This window comes from Zalophus californianus, chromosome 4, assembly GCF_009762305.2.
Source record: "Zalophus californianus isolate mZalCal1 chromosome 4, mZalCal1.pri.v2, whole genome shotgun sequence".
Classification (NCBI taxonomy): domain Eukaryota; kingdom Metazoa; phylum Chordata; class Mammalia; order Carnivora; family Otariidae; genus Zalophus; species Zalophus californianus.
Window position 1 is genome coordinate 83,655,556 of NC_045598.1, and position 20,153 is coordinate 83,675,708.

Sequence of the window (20,153 nt, forward strand, 5' to 3'; positions counted from 1 at the left end):
TGGGATTTTGCTTGCTTAGGAGTGGTGCATAGGGAGGTGGAAATGAAGGTTTGTACAGCTGGGCTCTGGAACCCAAGAAAAAGAGGGCATAAGGTTATACTGCCTGTGAAATGTGGACATCGGTGGATCAGATTGTCTCTCTGCTGCCAAAGATCTACTGAAGTGTGCTGTGGACTGAATTTCTGTGTCCCCTCAAAATTCTTAGGCTGAACCCCTAACCCCCAATGTGATGGTATTTGGAGGCAGGGTCATTTGAGAGGTCATTGTTTAGATGAGGTCATGAGGGAATTGGAATTGGAGTCAGATGCTTGAAATGGAGACCTTGAAGAGATTGGGGCACGTGATCATGGAAGTGGGTTATCTTTATTAGTATAATACAGTATGTACTGTGTTTTATATTTGCTGGGTGTTTTTCTCCTTTGTATCACTTGACCCTTCTCGGTTGTCAGAATAATCAAAAAGTTGAGACCAGCCAAGCTCACAGTCAACAAGGTGAAGGACTTACCCTAGATTAAATGTCTGAAGAGGTGCCTCCTATTACAGTTAAGACTGTGATGTTGGCTTTGTTCTGGAGGTGTGATGATGCGGTTAGAACATGCCCTGGCTTTTGGGCTCAGTAAGAAAGCCCACCACACATCTGCCTCCCTTGATGCAGGGAACCCTCACCATTCCCAGGCAGGTGATGGTGTTTATCAGCAGGAAGGTGTTGTAGGGACCCAGGGAGTCTCCTAGGGGCCTTCATTCCTGGAGAGCCGCCAGCTCTCAATAAGTTCCCACCACGGCCTACTTTTCAGAATGGGATCCAAGTTTCAATTTCATGCAGGTAGAGATCGGTGTGCATGCGGTGGGTCAGTGCGCAGGAGCTGGGCTTCTGCTCTCCAGCAATCCTTAAGTAAGCGCCTGGAGCGGCCCAGGAGACTTTCCAGGGGGGCGTGGGTGTCTTAGCTCCTCAGCCTCCCTGCTGCAATATCCAGGGGTGCGTCCCCCCTTTTCCGATTCTTGACGTCAAGCTCTGACAGCGCGGAGCCGGGCAAGGGCGGTGGAGAGCGGAGGGAGGGTGGCAGGGAGGGGAAGCCATTGCAGCAACAGCTTGTAGGAGGGAGCTGGACGTCTCTCGGTGGAGCAAAACCCGGAGCGGGAGCCAGAGGAGGGGGAGGAAGGGGACCTGCCCGTTTAGGGAGCCGCCAGGTTGCTGCAAAGAGGGGCGGGGAGAGGCGGGGGCGCTGCATGCAACGCGCTGGCTCCAGCGGCGCCCGCGGGGAATGTGACATCAGCGGCGCCGGGCGCTTGCGGCTGGAGAAGGCAGCTCGCCTCGGCTGCGCGGTGTACACCTCGCCCGGGGGAGGACGCGGACTAGGGCAGGCGGCCGGGATGTCGGCGAAGGAGAGGCCAAAGGGCAAAGTGATCAAGGACAGCGTGACCCTCCTGCCCTGCTTTTATTTCGTGGAGGTGAGTTGGTCCAGCTCCTTGGCATAATGCAGATCTTGCGAGCAGCTCCGGAGCGAATTCGGGTCTTGGACGGTGCTGGAGGCGCGGAGACTGTGCCGGGGCGCGCGCCGCTGCCCTAAATGCCCGACCCTCCCCCTTCCCCTAGGTTTCTCCGGAGCTCCCCCGAGTGTGCCTGTGAGTGTCTGCCAGCCAGGGGTGATTATCACTGGTGGTGTCGCTGCTGGGTGGCCTGCAGGGAAGAGATACCTGTGTGAGTGAGTGTGGGGCTAGTTCCCTGGCCCTCCTGTTCTGCCGGTGTGCACAGCGTGCGTGGCCCACGGGGGCCATGATGCCAATATTTCGGGATTTGTGTTTTCAGTCCGCGAGTACGTATCTAGAACTCTGTGAGCTTTTGGTAAGAATTCAACTGCATACAGCCATGCTCAGGACGTATGAGGTCTGGGGATGTTTATAGAGCACTAGAATTACTGACTGCTTTATTCACACACACACACACACACACACACACACACACACACACACACACAAACGTTCCCCTATTTTAATTACTATGGTGCTCACATCTGCTTCTAAAATTGGATCTGCATCTCTAGGCATCAATCTATTGGCCCTTTTCCATGGCTAACAAAAATTATACATACCTGGGTACATATATGTATGTGTATACGGATGTATATATGTATGTATAACATTTTAAAAATATGTGACACAATCTGCTTTTGCTTGATTTCTGCATGTACATTTATTTTGTGCTGAGCAGCATTAAGGATAAGCAATTAACACGCAGATGCAATCATAATGAACCTCTAACTTACCAAAATGCAGTATTTAAGAAAGGAACAATTTATGGGAGGGTCATAAAGATTGACAGGTACAGTGATTCCATGCACCGTAGTCCATTGCATTAGGAAGACATTTTTTTGGGCAAGAGGTTTATTAAGTCAGAGGTAGAAAAGAGATACAATGGATAGGGTTAGAGAAATTAAATGGTTTTGGTCATAAAATTACGTTATGTAATTAAAACCTGGATTGCAATAGAGAATATTAGAGTGTTGCTGAATTATAAATATCTTTCACTGGCCGTCTTTTCAGCCAAATATGGAGGTTTAGCACTTCCAAGTACAGATAGTAGAGTCTGTATTTGATGAGGGTGAGGCTTATCTATATTGAGGGATAGCCATTGCCTTGAAACTTGGGGGAAGGGACATTGTCAGATGGTTCTTGTAGAGGACAGTATATTTGCAAATTTCTCTTAGGTGTCCCAAATTCTAAAAATGGTTTCAGTTTTAAGAAGGATGTATGTGACTTGCATAAGTCTCAGAAAAATGATGGGTGACTCCTTCATCCATGACCCATAGGAAAAGAAGGAAAAGGAAAAAAAAAGAGGTATCCTGTTTATTTAAAGTAATTAATTGATTCATTTATTTTTGCCCTTTCTCTTTCACAAGGGATTTTGAGGTCATGGTTTAGATAATTTTGTTGAAAGATTATAATAGTTTCTCCAGAAAAAATGTGGACAGCAGAAGATTCCATGATGAAAAGGGAAAATAAATAGAAAGAAAATGGGATACCTGACTTTAAGCTAAATCATGTCAGGTCACTTGTCGCGTTGCTAAGCCACTGTGGTTTTATACTAAAGCACTTTCATCCATGTCCGGACCCCTTATGTGTTCTAGGAGAAATCCATTCATTTCTGGGTTCCACCTCCAGGATGGAGCACACCTGAGGTCAGCTAGAAGCTGACCACATATGGATTGCAGCTGTATGGCTTCAAGGAAAACACTTTTATGAAAGAGGATGCAAACCAGAGAATTAAGGATATGCCTTTAAAGAGTCTATGTGTGCACTTTGGAAGTACCTTTCACAGCGGTACATACATATCACTTAATCTAAAATTTTATAAGCAAAAATGCCTCATAAATGCATTTGAAATGTGTCTCTAGGACCAAACATCTCACAAATGTCTCTTCTTTTCCATGAGTGGAAACAGCCCCAAATCATTGCATTCCCTTTGACCCATTCAAATAACCCTCTACAAATTCCTTAGCAGGGCAAGCTATAGAATAATTACTTGAAGACTATGCATGGAGTTTGAATGAGCATTAATGACATTATATCCTGGGGGTAACAGATTTCAAAGTGAGAGCCACAAAAAGTGGATTACAAATTATGTCCCTGAAACTTCAATGCATGATGAACCACTAAAGAACCTCTAGAAAATTGGAGAAGACATTAGTACACCAATTATGTAAGGGGTTGAAAGGATGCACTACCAAGCTTCTTTGGAATGACTCATTTTGAAACCAGTGAGAATGAGTTTTGTATCTCCTTTGGAGGATGAATAAATAGCAGGAATTAACATGTCAGTAAAATGCTTTAGAAAAATGACACTTTGTTTTACACATAGTTTCCTAAGACCTTAGTAATTAAAATGGAAAAGTGAAACATGAGCGAATCTTCCATCACAGACCAGCCCAAAGCATGTATCTCAAGCCTTTCTCTGTTACCTCAGACAATAACTTAAGCCCCCCCTCCTCCCCAATTTCTAGAGGTGGTTCAGGTTCCAGAGCATTCCTGAAATGGACCTATTTTAATGGACAGGAAAAGAGAGAGTAACCAACGGAGTGCTATTTACAGTTTGTACAGTAATAATGACAACCATTTATGAAGCACTTAATAGATACTAGGAATAAAGCTAAATGCTTTACCTGCACCATCTCATCCAGTTTTCAAAGGTTCTCATTAAGAAAAACGCCATTATCATCTATGTTTCAGAGAAGAAGAAACAGAAACTCATGGAAATTGAACAACTTGCCTGGGGTTTACAAAGCCAGGTCAGAGGTAGAGCTGGGTATTGATTCAGAGCATGTGCTCCTAACCACTGCACCAACTGTCTCTCCCCACACACTGAAAGAATATTCACAGGGGCAAAGTTACTGCCTGTGGTCTCCCACTGGTAAACATAGGAATATATAGTTTCAAATAAAGGCACATCGACAAAGATGACAGTTTTTTCCATAGTTTTCTTCCTCAGCTAAGCTCCTCCTCCACAGGGACCCTCAAGACACAAAGGTTGGTGGACAGTGTCCACTCCCCATACTCATTCACTAGTTAGCTGCTAGGGTCCCCTCAACAAGTCCCCATGACCAGGTATAGAGAAAGAGTGGAGACCCTGGCAGTCCAGGTGCCCAATGTCAGAGGGTGGAGATTACATCCTTGTGGGCACTGGGTTAAGTGGTTCAGCCCCTAAAATCAAGTATTCTTGTCCCAATTCACCACCAAACTCAATGTTAAGCAAACACTAAATTAATGGATAGAATTCATTTCTCTTACATCTTTGGTTTATGCTGCCAGCTGTCTGCTGACGAAGGGGTTATGCTTGACAGTAACTAAATATATTAATATTACATGGTGATTTGAAAAGCACATGATGATTTCCAGCGGGGTACCTCGCTTTATGAACAAGTTTGTTAATTTGGTTTTGCATTGTTCAACTTGAAAGAAACTCTCAAACAAGCATATCCAAGGCCTTATCAGGTTGAACAGAAAAGCAGGTTAAAAAGGAATGTTCCATTGAAGAAAAGGTTTCGTTTGCCTTTAAAAGTTCCAAAGCACTCTCCGACTGATGGTTGTGTCACTTGGTGGCGATTGCAGCTGGCAGCACACCTAGAATTAGTAAAAGGTCCTTCAAGCTTAATCATCCAACATTACGTGTGATAAGGCTGATTGTCTGGGTGCCGAATGCATTTCTTTTATACAAGTCATCATAATGGTTGTGCTTAGACTCACCATTTTGTTCTCATCAGTCATCCTATTCAAAGATATGAGTTCACATCAATTCAGTAGATAATATAAACAAATGACAAATACCTTTTAAGCCAAAAAGGTATATATTCTTAATAAATAAATGGGAAAGAGCTTTTTTTCATTTAAATGTTCTGTTTTATGACTTACACTTTTATTACTAATCTGATGTTCTTTTTAGGGAGGCTGAAGAGCTGTGTTTGACCAATATGCCAGGATATTTTTATAGGATCACAGAGACAGATCGTTTGAAATTCTTGTTTTTCTACATACACACACACCTGTACACATAGGCAGGCACAAACCCAGGTCGAGTGAGACTATCATCTCTCTCCATTAAGCATCAAATAACAGTATCTGAAGCATTCCAGATTCAGAATATTTTAAACACAACGAACTTGAAATTATACAAAGTTTTCACCAGTTTGAATGTTGTACTTAACAATGGCTATGTTTCAGGATTTTCTTAAGGCAGGTTAATTACTGTAGGGTTGGTAACCAGACAGTATGTTCGAGAATAAAAGCCCTTGTTTCTCGGTTGCTGTCCTACCTGGAGAATTTCCAAAAGCCTTTATTTGAGCACAGATACCCTGGTTAGGTCAGTCTGAATGCCACGCCCAGACATTCTGGTGTCCTGATAAAACGTTAATCTGAATTTTGTTTTCTTCCCACTGGAAAGTGTCCACAGATTCTTAATTGTGGCAAACCTTAATTCACACAATTTCTGTTCTAGCTCATGATCTGTGTGAAAATTATATAACTCACTTGATCTTCTCACTGGGAAATATAGCTAGCTTATTTCCTTCTACATAAACTTTGGCATCGGTAAGAAGTACAAAATCACATTTCTGCATTGCACATACCAAAATAGTACCCGAAGGCTTTTCCCTTTTCTGGATGGCATGGTGAAATAGTCTGCTCAAAGTAGTCCCGCAAACCTGCCAACAGAGATGAGCTGACAAATTTTCCTCCTCTTTTAGAGTCACAGTGCACAAAGTCCTCTGATGAAAAACCAGAAGGAAATAAAGAATAGATTCCTAAATTTTAGAGAGACTAAATGAGGACATTTCCACAAATACCAAGTATTGGTAAATGTGCAGAACCTGCAACTAGGGAATTCTGTGCTGTTCTATGCACCATCACCATCCAACTGTGTGTCCATGGCCAAGTCACTCATAATGTTCTGTGGTCTACTTTTCTCTAACAGAAAAAAAAAAAAAAACCCACAACCCCAAAACATTTGGCTTCTACCAAACTCAGAGGAGATTAACAATAACAACAATAATAATAAATAGAGAAGGAACAATTTCAGTTCTCCTTTATGTGACAGACCCTATTCATACATTATCTTTAATCCTGAGAACTACCCTAGAACTAGTATTAATATTGTGATGAGGTAGTACCAAGAAAAGATTACTATCCTTTTGGATATTTTAAATCAGCAAACTGGAGCTCAGAGAGCTAAATGTTTGTGCGGACACACGGCAATGAAGTGAAGCAGCCAGGATCCGAGTGCTGGTGCATCTCACTCTCGCATTGCCATCACACTGCTCCCCATCACTCATGCTCTACTAAATGTAACAAAGCAGTGTGACGGGGATACCCACCTCTACCATGCTCAGGCTAGCTTCATGGTGTCTGAAGGCAGGTCCTTGAAAGATGTCTGGTCAGGGCTCCTTCTGAGTTATGGAATAAAGTTTTTCTCTTTTATTCGGCTACTGAACTTGGCTCCGTTAGTGCCATCTCCTACTCACAGGAAGAGATTTAATCGTGACTCGAAGGTGTAGATGACACGGTATCTGTCCGCCTAAAAAGGCTCTTCCTTTGGGAAGGCACAGGGCACCCGTGAGTCTCCTGTGGAGACCAAAAGAGCAGCTAGAGATGGAGTGAGGAGGAGTTGGAACTGAAATAAAGCTTAGAAAAGGAGAGTATGCAGGTCTGTGGAAGAAAGAATCACAAAGAGACAACAGAAACAGAGAGAGGCCAGGCCATGGGGGGATTAGGAGAAGATGCATGAGAAAATAGAAGGTAGGCGTGAAATGCATGTGAGGGAATGGGGTTCCAATCTGTGAACAAACCATGGAGATTCCTTTAGGCATTTGGCTTGTCTAAGCTCGCTTGCTAAATACAAAGCATCGAAGGCACAATTGTCAGTGTTTCTGTCAGGAATGTATTACAGATATCACGCCCAGAAGATTTCCTACCAGCGTGTGTATACAGCCCAGGCTATTTTTCAGGCAAACTCTGTTTTTAAAAAAAGTGAGGAAATGTTGTATCACAGAATTAAGTCTAATAAAATCATGCACTCCAAGAATGTCTGGTTTGGTTCCTCTATCACAGAGGAAGAAATTGGGCCTTGAAAAGGTTAACTGAGCTACCTAAAGACACACTCTGGTTAATATCAGCTCGGGAATAGAACCTGAGTCTCCCGCCTCCTGTTCTAGTGCTCAGTCCTAATTATTACTATTTCTAGAATTCCTCATATTAGAAAATTTCCCCCTGGATTATAACACTAAAAATACAGGTCATTCTAATTGTACATGTGAGCAAATTGTGCTAGTTGTTTGAAAGTTACATCTCAAGACCTAGGGTGCACATTTCATGACATCTCATTGCGTTAGTCGACATGTTAAAGCAATTGTGAATGGATCTTTTGCTTTTCCAAATTGTTAGGCTCTTTGAAAAGCATGGTTGCTAAAGATTGTAAATTTGGAAGTGATATTTTTCTTTCTCATTGCCTAATTGCCCACCTATAATTTCACAACTGCTTCCTTTGACATGAGGTCTCTGACAGACAGGAAAAGAAAGGAAACATTGAAGGAATAAGAATATAATTTACATCATCAGTAACAAAATAACTGAATTTTCTATTATAATGCAATGTAATTTTTCACATACATTGTCTTTTTTGATCCTTTAAATACAACTGAGCAGTAGATACTAACTCTGTTCTACAAATGAAGTAACGAAGACTCAAGGAGGTCCAAGAATATGCCTAAAACCCAAGTAGTACTATACTCCTATGTTGGGCACAAGAAAAAAAAGAAAGAAGTTTGTATTTAGACTGTGAAATGTCTGTCTATTTATGAGCATCTTAGCTTCTATGGTTTCCTCTAGAATTAATTAGCTGAGAAATGTAATTCCAATAATTTCCTCATGGTCAAGTGGATTTTGGAATATGGAAGCCAAGGACAGAAATGTTAATTTTGACACAATTAATGTGGAGGTGTTTTTCAGTAATTAGACACTGAATCGGTTGCCCTGTAGTTCCATTATTCTTTGGTTGTTTTCAAATCACAGAACATTTATGTTAACTCAACATAAAGGAGGATAATTGCTTCCTTATTTGCTGTAACAAGATGGCTTCTGTATATTTTTCTAGAACTGGCCTTAGACCATTGAGGTATAAATTAAAGAGAGGAAGAAATATAGGTAATTAAAATCAACGTATTTAGAGGAAAAGGTAAATGAGGTATCAGATTGTTTAGCAGACTGTTGTTTGGGAGTGGGAACCATGAAACTATGTGTGAATGTGCTGTTTACAATTTAATGTCCTCACCAAAAACCTGGGCTATGTAATTGCCTTAGTGGTAAAACTGCTATTTTATAAAGTCTTAATAATGATTCAGAAACCAGGCCCATGTGGACAGAGCCCAAAATAGACCAATCTTATATTAAGTAGTCTCCAAAAAAGGGGTGCTAAAATGAAGTACCCAGGTATAATCTGTTTGTACCTTCATGACAGTTCCTTTATTCATTGAATAAATATTTATTGATTGCTTATTATGTGCCTTTTAGTTAAATTAGTGGAAATGATATGGAACCATTACTGGCGTTCTTCCTAGTCCATAGTAGAGTTTCAATAAATTTTCACTGAATGGATGGAATAAAACAGCACTAATAGGAACATAAATTTGTCCTTAACTTTCTTTTTTTCAGCTAACGGAGACATTTTTATTTATAAAGTAAGTGCTGATGAACGTCCCATCAAATATGTTGCTCTGTCTCATGAATTATTGAACGATGGAAGATTAAATCAATCTCCAAGGTCTATATGAGTCCTCAGTTCTTATACTCATTTTATGATCTAAGGCATACCTATGGAGTTTTTGAGATTTGAGACTTCAAATCGGTGTCATTTAAACAAAGATCTAATTGTTTTAATTTTCATAGATAATACTTTTAGTTACATAAGGCACACATTCAAGCAAACTCTGGGTAACTCACTTTCTCCAAGTCTCAATTTCCACATGTGTAAAAAGGTGCAAAAACTGTGGGCACACTTGTTTTTGTGACTCTTTGATTGTGTACAAATTATATAATGTGGCTAGCAATTTCTAATGGAAACTGAGTGCTTAGTAAATGAGTTTTCTCTTTCCCATTTGCCAACACCCACCCACTCACCCCTCATCTTGTCTAAAGTTAACTTTTTATGTGGCTTCAGACTTTACTAGATTCCCCAGAAAGGAGTTTGTTTTCCTGATTTTCTTTTTTTTGTATCACACATTTTGGTATGTTTTATAATGTGCATATAGTGATAAAGTAATCCGTTTCAATATATAAATACATATAGACTAAAGCTTATTGGACTTTAGTCTATGCTAATTTTTTATTGATAGAAGCACACACCACACACACACACACACACACACAACACACTCACAAAATGGAAACCGCATTTACTGAACATCTTCTATGTATTAGTGTAACACTCTACTTCAAGTCTTCACTCCAAGGATGTTGGTAGGCCTATACTCTGTGAGACCCTGCCATTCTTATCTTTTTAGAATTCTGTGGTACCTTATATGAACTCAGCAGCAGCTATCCAGTGCAAATTACATATCTTCTCATGTTTCATTTCAGCCATCTATGAAATTTAAAAAAAATTATGTTCTACAAGAAAAGATGAATCAAAGGGTAATCTTATCTTTGGGAATAAGTGACCTCACTTAAACTATTAGAGTGAAATTCATTGGAGTTTTTTTTTTGAGACAGTTGGATACACCCCAAAGAATTAACAAATTTTTTGCCTCCTGTGTGATGATGTGGAGATGCTTGTATTGTAGCAACTGAGATCTGAGTGATTAAAACACAGCTTCCAACTGTAAAGATTTGGGTTTAGATCATGAGTCTTCTCCATGGGAAAACATAAAAAGATAGGCAATAATCTGTTACAAACTGTATACTAGAAAGAAATGAACTTTTGAAACTTTTCTACTCTGGGTTTCTACTTCCAGTTCAATGTTATACATACATGAAGAAATTTATTCAATGATGCTAGATTCTTTGATATTTAAGTCTCATGCATATATAGGTATTCCATGGACAATATTGGTTCTAGTGACTTTTAGATAATTAGACCAGGAGATAATTAAGATAATTAATTTTTTTTCATTTTTTTTAAACTCCAACCTCTAGAGCGATAGAAATAACAGGGAGAAGATAATAGGCTCTCATAAATTTGTGTTGCATTAAAGTCACATTGGTCAAGAAATCTGTCAGTTAATGGAGATGGGGAGATAGAGACTGTACTGAGCCTCAGCTTTAGTTGTAGCTTTGGCCTCAGTCTTCTCTGCCTGATTCCAAAGGCTAGTGGTCCTTCTAGTCCAGTTCAGAAACAAGGGAAGAAATCGCTAAGACTTCATCACCCAGATAAGTGTTCCAACATGTCCAAGAAGGGCCAAGTGCAGCACCTCCCAGAAGATGCCTGCTCTCTGGGGCTATAAAATAATTTGACAGACTGTTCATTCCAAAGCTCCCAGCCCACCTGACTCGACAGGCTGTCCCTTCCTCCATCACCAATCTTGCATTTTAAGATTGCAGAGGTCAACACAACAGAGGAGAGGAGAGATGGGTAATAGGAGATGACCGCAAGAAGCACAAATACCTTAGTGAGCTGTGCTTCAGTCTCACATCCTCTCCTGTATTGTTTCTTCATTTTCCAGGCCATATTAAAAACCATAATGAGGACAACAACTTCGAATCTAGACAGAGGCAGTTAAGCATAACAAAGGGGCAGACACTGAGCTTGGGCAGTGAGGCAGGGACCTCCCCTTCTTCAACAGCAAAATAGGGCTGCTTAGCTACACAGACCAGATGGTTGGGTTGCCAAAATCAGAGGCTGCTCAAATCTTGGCATATGTGCAGAGGCTAACCAAATCTCTGATGGATGGCTACTTCTTGAAATGGGTAGAGAGGTTGCTTAAAAATGTCATCAGCCACAACACTGCTTAATGGTCCCTCCAGCTCAGAGACATCCATCCTACTGGGCCACCTTCCAAAGATATGTGCATGGCACCAGGTAAAACTCTAATAAGTCTGCCAAAGGGCACGTGCGCACACACACACACACACACACGCACACACACACACACGATCTCATTTACTCTTTTGACTTTTGGTTCAAACTATTTACTTTCCCAGGTTTTTGTGTTGGTCAAGCAATCCAGCAGTAATTAGATTTATTCATTTAAAACTTGAGTAATAAAATGTGCCTCTTTGCTAGATGTACTTGTATGCCATGTTATATTGTATTTGGTGTGTATATTTATTCATCTGACTTTTTGATGCATGTCAAAATGAAACACATGATACAATTATACTTAATTTAATCACAGCCTTAGGATGTTGGAAAGTAAAAGTTATTAATGTCCTGTCCCACGTTAATATTCCACGTTCAGTATTCCTTTCATATTCATTGATGTCTTTCACAGATACATTCGGGTAAATAAAATCCTTAGCAGCCTTGGAAAATCTTTAATCTTGAAGGTGGGCTCATAATATGCATTTAAGTATGCATCTAAGTACGTGGGAGACAAGCTTGAAGGAGAGAGTGGCTCTTGAGACATTGTTAGTTCTTATCTAAAAAATAGATTAAAAATCCCCTTGTTGGATAATTGATAGGTCAAATAAAATATATCAGCCACAAAGTATACACTCAATAAATGTTAAGATTTTAATCAGTTAATTATTACATAATAAAAAATATAAACTTTTATAGTGCTTACAAAGAATAGTTTAATGATAAATTTGGTACCTGAATTTAGTGAACAACTCAAAAATTTTTCAAAAATTGATGTCTCTAATTCAGTAATTTCTGTGTTTATAACATAAAATTATATGTCACTTTAGATCTCAAAATCATAATTTTGGTTTTGTTATTCCATATCTCAAAATTTTAGTAATTTTTAGTTACATTTCATTTCCCTCACATTGCCTGACAATATTTATTTATTTTTCTTTTACTCCTATGTTGTTTCATATTAGGAAATATGTATTGGACCCCAAAGGTACTATGTATTTCCTTTGTAAGACCATTCAGGTGAAAATATATATGTTTTCTCTACATGAATAAAATAATCCGAGTAATGGTGAAAATAATCCAACTAATAGTACAATCCATTTAATCTAAGTATATTAATATTTTAATTTTTTAGAAGATATCAAAAATACATGCATAATACCAATCACAGCAGAAATTGTAGGGAGGCATCCATGGTATATAAAGATAAAATGTACTTTATATTAGTTTACTTTTTCTATTTCTCAATGTCTTTGTGAAGGCAAAGGTCAGAGGTGGAAGTTTTAGCAAAAGGCAGTAAGTACAATGATCACGTACATGAACTCAGGCATTGGGCTTCTTAGAGTTTATAATCTAGCTAACCAGCTGTATAATCTTGCACAAATCCTGTCATATATCTATGCCTCAGTTCTCTCATCTGTGGGGATAATAATAGTACCTAATAATAGTAAGAGGTTTTGCAAAGATTGTATGAGTTCAGAAATGTAAACTACTTTAAATGGCACTTGGAAAATATTAGTAACATTAAATTGTTGCTTGTATCCATATTTTTAAAAGTCGGGTATGTGTTCTAAGGGAAAAGAAATTACAACTCTAGAAAGATTTAAAAGCAATTACTTTTAACAACTGAGGTATAGGTCCCCAGCCTCAGGTCTTAGTGTCTAATTTGGTTTAAAGAACAAAATGCTTTCCAAGACAATGCACATACCTCATTGTCTAATTATGTAAGAGGAGCAAATCTTCAAAACCTGAGGTTAAAACTGGTGGTTACAAAGCTTACTACCCCAAGCCTAATGCTGGATCAATATTCAGATAATAAAGGACATGTATTATTATTTTAAACTTTTACTGTTTGATCATTGAATGATTCTAATTAATGTTTTTAGAGCTATGAAGATGTAATTTATATTTGGATATAAAGACATAGAACAGAGTTTTCGCATTAAACCTAACATATATATTAAGTCTGGTTGCTCATCCCTATTAACTACCATTGCTATTTGAGGGACTTAGTTTGAGTTTCTTGTGTTCTTCAATGCTTAAAAAAAAATTGTTATTCGAATTCTAGAAATTTACAGTGGGAGCATGTTCTGTGAGAGAAGTAGGCAAGGATCTTTTAACGTGGGTATTTTTCTTTTATCATATTAACCACATGGCAAGAATTGTGTAAAACACTTAACATCTCTGTTAGAGCTATCCATCCATGTATGTATTTATTCAACACTGAGGCTACTGAGTATGTCCTTTGCTATACTAGGCCCTGGGGATAGAGAAGTGAGTAAGACCATTTCTCTGTTCTCAGGGGTCATATCACTGGGTAAAAGAGAAAAGTGAAGGAACTGCCATCCCATATGACAATCTCTATGACAGAGGCATTCCTCGGTCCATCTCTGTGCAGTTAGAGAAAACAATGCAGAGGAAACAACGAGAACAGGAAAGCATCTGGAGCTTTAAAGGTGCCTAATCCCTGGTATTTTATACTAGAAGTTATTTACGAGGGAAAACAAAAGTGAAGATAGGAGCAGAAAACATCCAAGATATAATTAAGCGTTCTTAAGATATTACCAAAAACCATTAAAATTCCGTTGGAGAAACCGCATGGGGAAGAGCTTTAAGACCTTGGACTATCAGATGATCAAGAGTGTGATTTGAAAGTTCCTAGCACTTTTCACTCTTGGTGCCACTGTTGAAACCCCATCGCACACATGGCCATCTCTCGCCTCTGTCCTCACACGGCATTTCCACGGAAGGCTGGGGTTCTTCTTTCCTGAAAAGCACCAGACTAATGCCAGATGGTGGCATGTGCCAGAGCAGCAGCAAGGTGGAGGGAGGCTCATGCTTCTGGGAACTGAACAGATACGGCTCCCCACTCTGGCTTGGTACTTAGAAGCCAGGCATGCTGTTTAACATATCTGGAGCAGGGTCTTTTCCTCAAAATTTATCTTACAATTCCCATAGAGGTCATGATGCTTACATGAAAACCCAATAAAAGTGCTTTTCTTTTTAGATATGAATTGCTGCTCGATAAATTCTACTTTCTTTTGTTTTTATTTTTGTTTATTTCATTTATTTATTTATTTGACAGAGGCGCCCCATAAATTCTACTTTCAGTAACTGAAAGTTAACTGAGCTGTAGAAAAGATAGGTAGTAGATTTGAGCACAAGAAGCAATTTTCATGGAGCACCTGGGTGGCTCAGTCGTTAAGCGCCTGCCTTTGGCTTAGGTCATGATCCCCGAGTCTCAGGATCAAGCCCCGCATCGGGCTTTCTGCTCCGGGGGAGCCTGCTTCTCCCTCTGCCTGCTGCTCCCCCTGCTTGTACTCTGTCTGTCAAATAAATAAATATTTTTTTTAAAAAAAGAACCAGTGTTCATGTTTGGGAGCTAAAGAAGTAGAGAAACTGTTTAAGAGTGAAGAAGTTGGTGACTTTTTTTAAATGGCACACATTCCCTGCAACACCCTCTTTCCCTTTGAGGATCAGCCTTTGTAACAATGTTGAGGGGAAAGTAGGTTGAGAGCCATGAGCAAAGAAATTGACAGCATGTTTCCTGAACTTAGGCACCTGGGTAGGAATCTGGGTGCTCCCACTCATCAGCTTTGTGACCCCTGGACAATTTATGTAACCAACATCTGCCTCAGTTTTCTCATCTGTAAATTGGGAATACCAGTAGTAGATACTTTATAAGGTGTGGACTGAATGCAGCAATCTGTTAAAGAACTTAACACAGTCTCTGGCACCCACATCCCCAAAACATATGCTATGGGATTGTTAAGAAATTGTTCATGTTTTCTGTTTATTTAATAGTAATGTCCTATTTTCTTTGGTTGAATTCGGTGAACATTTACTGAACACCTAAAACATTCATAGCACTGTGTGAAATACACAGGTCTCAATTTTAAGTACTTAATCTTAAGACTAGGGCTGGTAATATACAAAAAACTACAGTCCCAAGCAAACAGGTCCTACAATAAAATATATATGGAGTACAGGAGTCAGAGTCTTCCGTTCTGAATGAAGAGCATGGAGAAGTTTTCAGGGAGAAAAAATCATGTCATTTTGACCTTTATGAGGACAATTTTTATGGGACACAAATGTGAAAATGTAATGTCAAGCAGAGACCTAGAACATGTCTTTTGAGACGTTAAGTGTAATGGCTGTTTGTGAGTTGGGACAGTGGAAAGTAGGTATGGAACAAAATTAAACAAGAAAGGCAGATTAGGCTATGATATAAAAGGTCATGAGTGTCATTCTAAAAAATTGGCACTTCATTCAGTTATTGGTGGGACACTCTTAAAGAAAACTCAGCCTAGAAGTATTGTGGAGGATGAAATGAATCACGCAGAGGACAGAGGTAGAAGACCTAATACATTATAGAGGGTAGTGACCGTGTAAAAGAAAGGAGTGGAATGTCTCTGAAATCATGCCAGCACATGGAGAATTCTAGAACTACATGGCAATGTAAACAGCCCCCCATTTCACTGAGAACAGATGAGGCCCAGGAAGGTTAAGCGACTTGCCCCAAATTCTAGAAGCTAGTGGAATAAAGGAAGGGAGAAAGTGGCTTCTCCTGGCTCTAAGGCTGACATTGGTCTCCTTCTATCACACTGTCCCGTTTGAATTCGTATCTATGCATGCCATTTAAACCACAGCCAGTTTATTTGTGAAAACTAATTTAGATACCTAGACCTTGAATGGTGTTACAGACTCGTTCTTGACCTTTTCCTTCCCTGAACAACACTACACATGTCAGTGCGTTTTTCATAACCCATATTTTTGAGATTCATTGTAGTTCATCTAAATATGCTGCAATTAAGATAGTGTTATAAACTATAAAGCCCTATACTATACTATAGTATATATTTTTAGTTATTATAATTGCCAATATTTTAAGGAAACATTACTAGAAATGTCATTAAATATTGCACTGTAAGAAGTGGAAAATTCTATCATCACTGTGTTGACCTATGACAACCTCCTTTGTGGCACAAGTTTTAGTAAAATTACTTTGATCTGCTAATATTTCTTCCAGTTTCAACTTGATTTCAATATACTGTATTAATGTTCTAAATTTCACATTTTATATGATTTGGGGATACTTTATCAGAATTGGTTCCCAGGCTCCCACTTAAACTTTATTATTCACAAAAAAATAAATTAAATTAAATTAAATTTGTTATTCCCATTTAAAAATGTTTCTTTTCTTGTACATTACCTCTTGCATATGAGTGGTATGGATCTACACAATTACATTCTTTGACTTCTTGTGCCATTATTCGTAGTAAAAGCAAAGTAATTTCTGAAATTTCTTGGGCAAGCGTTCAAAAGCCAGTGTGATGTTGTTTAAATCATCCTGTATCAATCATATGCAGTTTTTCACTAGCAGCCTTGGTCCAGATTGGCATCTTACTCTTTTCTGACAGCTACATTTTGATACCTAAGAGGCATCTCAACTTTCCTATTTCTAGAACAGAACCTTAGATTTTTCCTACTCAAGCTTCTCCCAGCCTTCCCTCTTCCAATAAATGATGTCTCTGACCTGATTGCTCAAGCCTCAGATCCTTGAAATCAGCCTTGATTCTTTTTCCTTCAGGGACCAGACTATCAATAAGTCCTGTCATTTCTGTCTCCAAAATCGTATCCGGATCTGACAACTTCTCTACATCTCCAGTACTGCACCTGTGATTGTGGCTGGCCTGGCTTGCTGCAGTGGATGCCGCACATCCATTAGTAGGGAAGCTCCTTGGGTGCAGAGAGTTTTCTGTTGTTGACTGAGGTCTTCCTCACTTGCAGAGCAGTGTCAGGTGCACACTACGTAGTAATCAGTAAGTTTTTTCTGAGTTTTGAAAAGCCTTGTAAATTTTCACTCTGCTTCTACTTTTGACCCCCCACAATTCATCCTCAACCCAACAGCTAGAGTGACGTCTGTAAAATATATTTCAAGTCATATTACACCTCTGCTTAAATTCTCCAAAGCGTTTCCAAACATACTTTGCATAAAATATTAACTCCAGCCACAGTCTTCAATTCTCGGCAAAGCTTGGCCCTAAATCCACCTCTCTGACTTCTGTCACTTCTCCCTTTTGAGTCTGCCTTTTACCTGGTTTTTAGATGGTTAGTTCTTTCTTGCCCCGTGAAGCTGTTTGCTTAAATGACACCTACTTAGGTAGGTGTCATTTTCCTGATCTAAGAGAACAATCCAGGCGCTCAGCTACCACAGCCTTCTCTTTTATCTTCTTTAGAGTCTATGTTCTTTCTCATATTATAATTTTTAAATTGTTATCTGCCTTCCTCAGCGAGAACGAAATCTTCATGAGAACAAAGACTTTGGTTTATTCCGTCTGTATTCCCGGGATGCAGAGCAAGGCCTAACGCTAGCAGGCTCTCAGGAGATATTTGTTGAATAAATAAATAAAGGAGCATTAATATTATATACATTAATTGGCTCTTTGCGACTATGTTCCCACCAGTTTAAGAGGATTTCATAAGACTCTACATTCATGATGGCCATGAAAAAGGAAAAGAATGGAACTGACCTGTATTACTCTAGGCCAAGAGCAAAGTAGACGCTCCCAAATGAGAAGGAAAGCTTGTTTTTATTATCAACATGCTAAAAGCAAGTAAGTTATCTGACCTAGATAAAATGTCGTGATAGACTCCATAAAATGTTTTGCTAAAATTGATATATACCGTCGATTTGTTTTTTTTTAAATAGGCCTCAAAAAATCAATATTATCTAGCAAATGTAATCTTTTGAAACGCATTTCTTTTGTTTGCCTTGTCCTCTAAAACTGTTGTAATTGTCTCTTAAAGATTGCTTCTATTATTTTTACTCACAAGTTCCTTAGCAGATGGTAATTATAAGAATCAATCTCTTTTAAAAAAAAATTTCCTAATCTTCAGGTAATTTCCCTCCTCTGTATCACTGCATAAAAATAGCAAGTTCATACTTTTTTCTTGGCTACAAAATAACTAGAGAATAAAATTCCTAATGCCTGCCTATATGGATCTTTTAAAATCTCTTTTAAAATCTCATTTTAAATGCAATTGAAAGATGTCTGTGCGATTTTATTATGTATATATATATCAATTCTATATCTGTACCCAAATTAGTACATACCATCTGTTAAAATTCTTCCATTCAAAAAGAAGTTTTGTTGATGAGTATTTCAAAAGATGAAAGATACCTCTGAAGATAAGTGTGTTAGAAGGAAGCATTGTAATTTAATTTATTATGTTATCTGATAGTAAAATACAATATAGGACAACAATGTATAAAATTACTTTTTCCTCAAATATTATAAATATTTTGTTCAAATCACTATTTCTTTTTTTTAAGATATTTATTTATTTGTCAGAGAGAGAGAGAGAGAAAGCACAAGCAAGGGGAGCAGTGGGAGAGAGAGAAGCAGGCTCCCCACCGAGCAAGGAGCCGGATTTAGGACTTGATCCCAGAACCCCAGGATCATGACCCGAGCTGAAGGCAGATGCTCAACCGACTGATCCACCCAGACATCCCCAAATCACTATTTCTTAAAAACAAATTGAAGTAGAATGCAAAGAATAAAAGATTTTTAAAAAATTCAGAGAAACCAATACCAAAAGGAAGAAAAATATGGTCATTATTTTGAAAACAGATGAGAGTCTTGAAACATGTTTCCATAGAACTGTAAAAGCTATTAATACATGGATAGAAAACCGGTGTCACTGGGAAAATCTTGAAAGCAGGCTGATGTCTGAAAGGACTAAGGTGCATAACATTACTGAAGGAAATTATTTTCACCAAAAAATTAATTTATTATATTCATATATATGCATATATTTTGGAAGTCACTCTGATGTATAATATTAGTGGAAGTGTAGAAATGAGTAAGATTAGGCCCCCACTTTAAGGAGATTTTCATTTGGGAAGCAGAGCAAAGGCTCCAGCTAACTTATAGCAGGTAACTGTAATAAAGAACAGCATATAAAAATTTCCTAAAAAAGAGGGGCCCAGGGGTGGCTCAGTCTGTTAAGCGTCTGCCTTCAGCTCAGGTCATGATCTCAGGGTCCTGGGATCGAGCCCCACATCGGGCTCCCTGCTCAGCAGGGAGCCTGCTTCTCCCTCTCCCTCTGCCCATCTGCACTTGGTTGTACTTTATCTTTCTCTCACTTGCACATGCTCTCTCTCTCAAATTTAAAAAAAAAAATTTTTTTTTAAATTCCTAAAAATCTCTGGCACCCGACCGCATGTGGAGTCTCCAAACCCAGCAGATCCCTGCGGTGCTCAACAAATGGTGTTGGGAAAATTGGACAGCCACATTCAGAACAATGAAACTGGACCATTTCCTTACACCACACACAAAAATAGACTCCAAATGGTTGAAAGACCTAAACGTGAGATAGGAGTCCATCAAAATCCTAAAGGAGAACACAGGTAGCAACCTCTTCAACCTCAGCCGCAGCAACTTCTTCCTAGAAACATCGCCAAAGGCAAGGGAAGCAAGGGCAAAAATGAACTACTGGGATTTCATCAAGATAAAAAGCTTTTGCACAGCAAAAGAAACAGTCCACAAAACCAAAAGACAACCAACGGAATGGGAGAAAATATTTGCAAATGACA

General features: G+C 39.1%; 1 protein-coding gene across 1 annotated transcript in view; it reads left to right on the forward strand.

Moving 5' to 3' along the window:
- Positions 1-1,105: 1,105 nt before the first annotated feature.
- The window catches only part of PLPPR4 (phospholipid phosphatase related 4), a 44,188-nt gene continuing 25,140 nt past the window's right edge, over positions 1,106-20,153 (forward strand). The window contains exon 1 of the mRNA XM_027575185.1: positions 1,106-1,449. Coding sequence (XP_027430986.1) covers positions 1,228-1,449 — 222 coding nt within the window. The 5' untranslated portion in view covers positions 1,106-1,227. The remainder of the gene's footprint in view (positions 1,450-20,153) is intronic.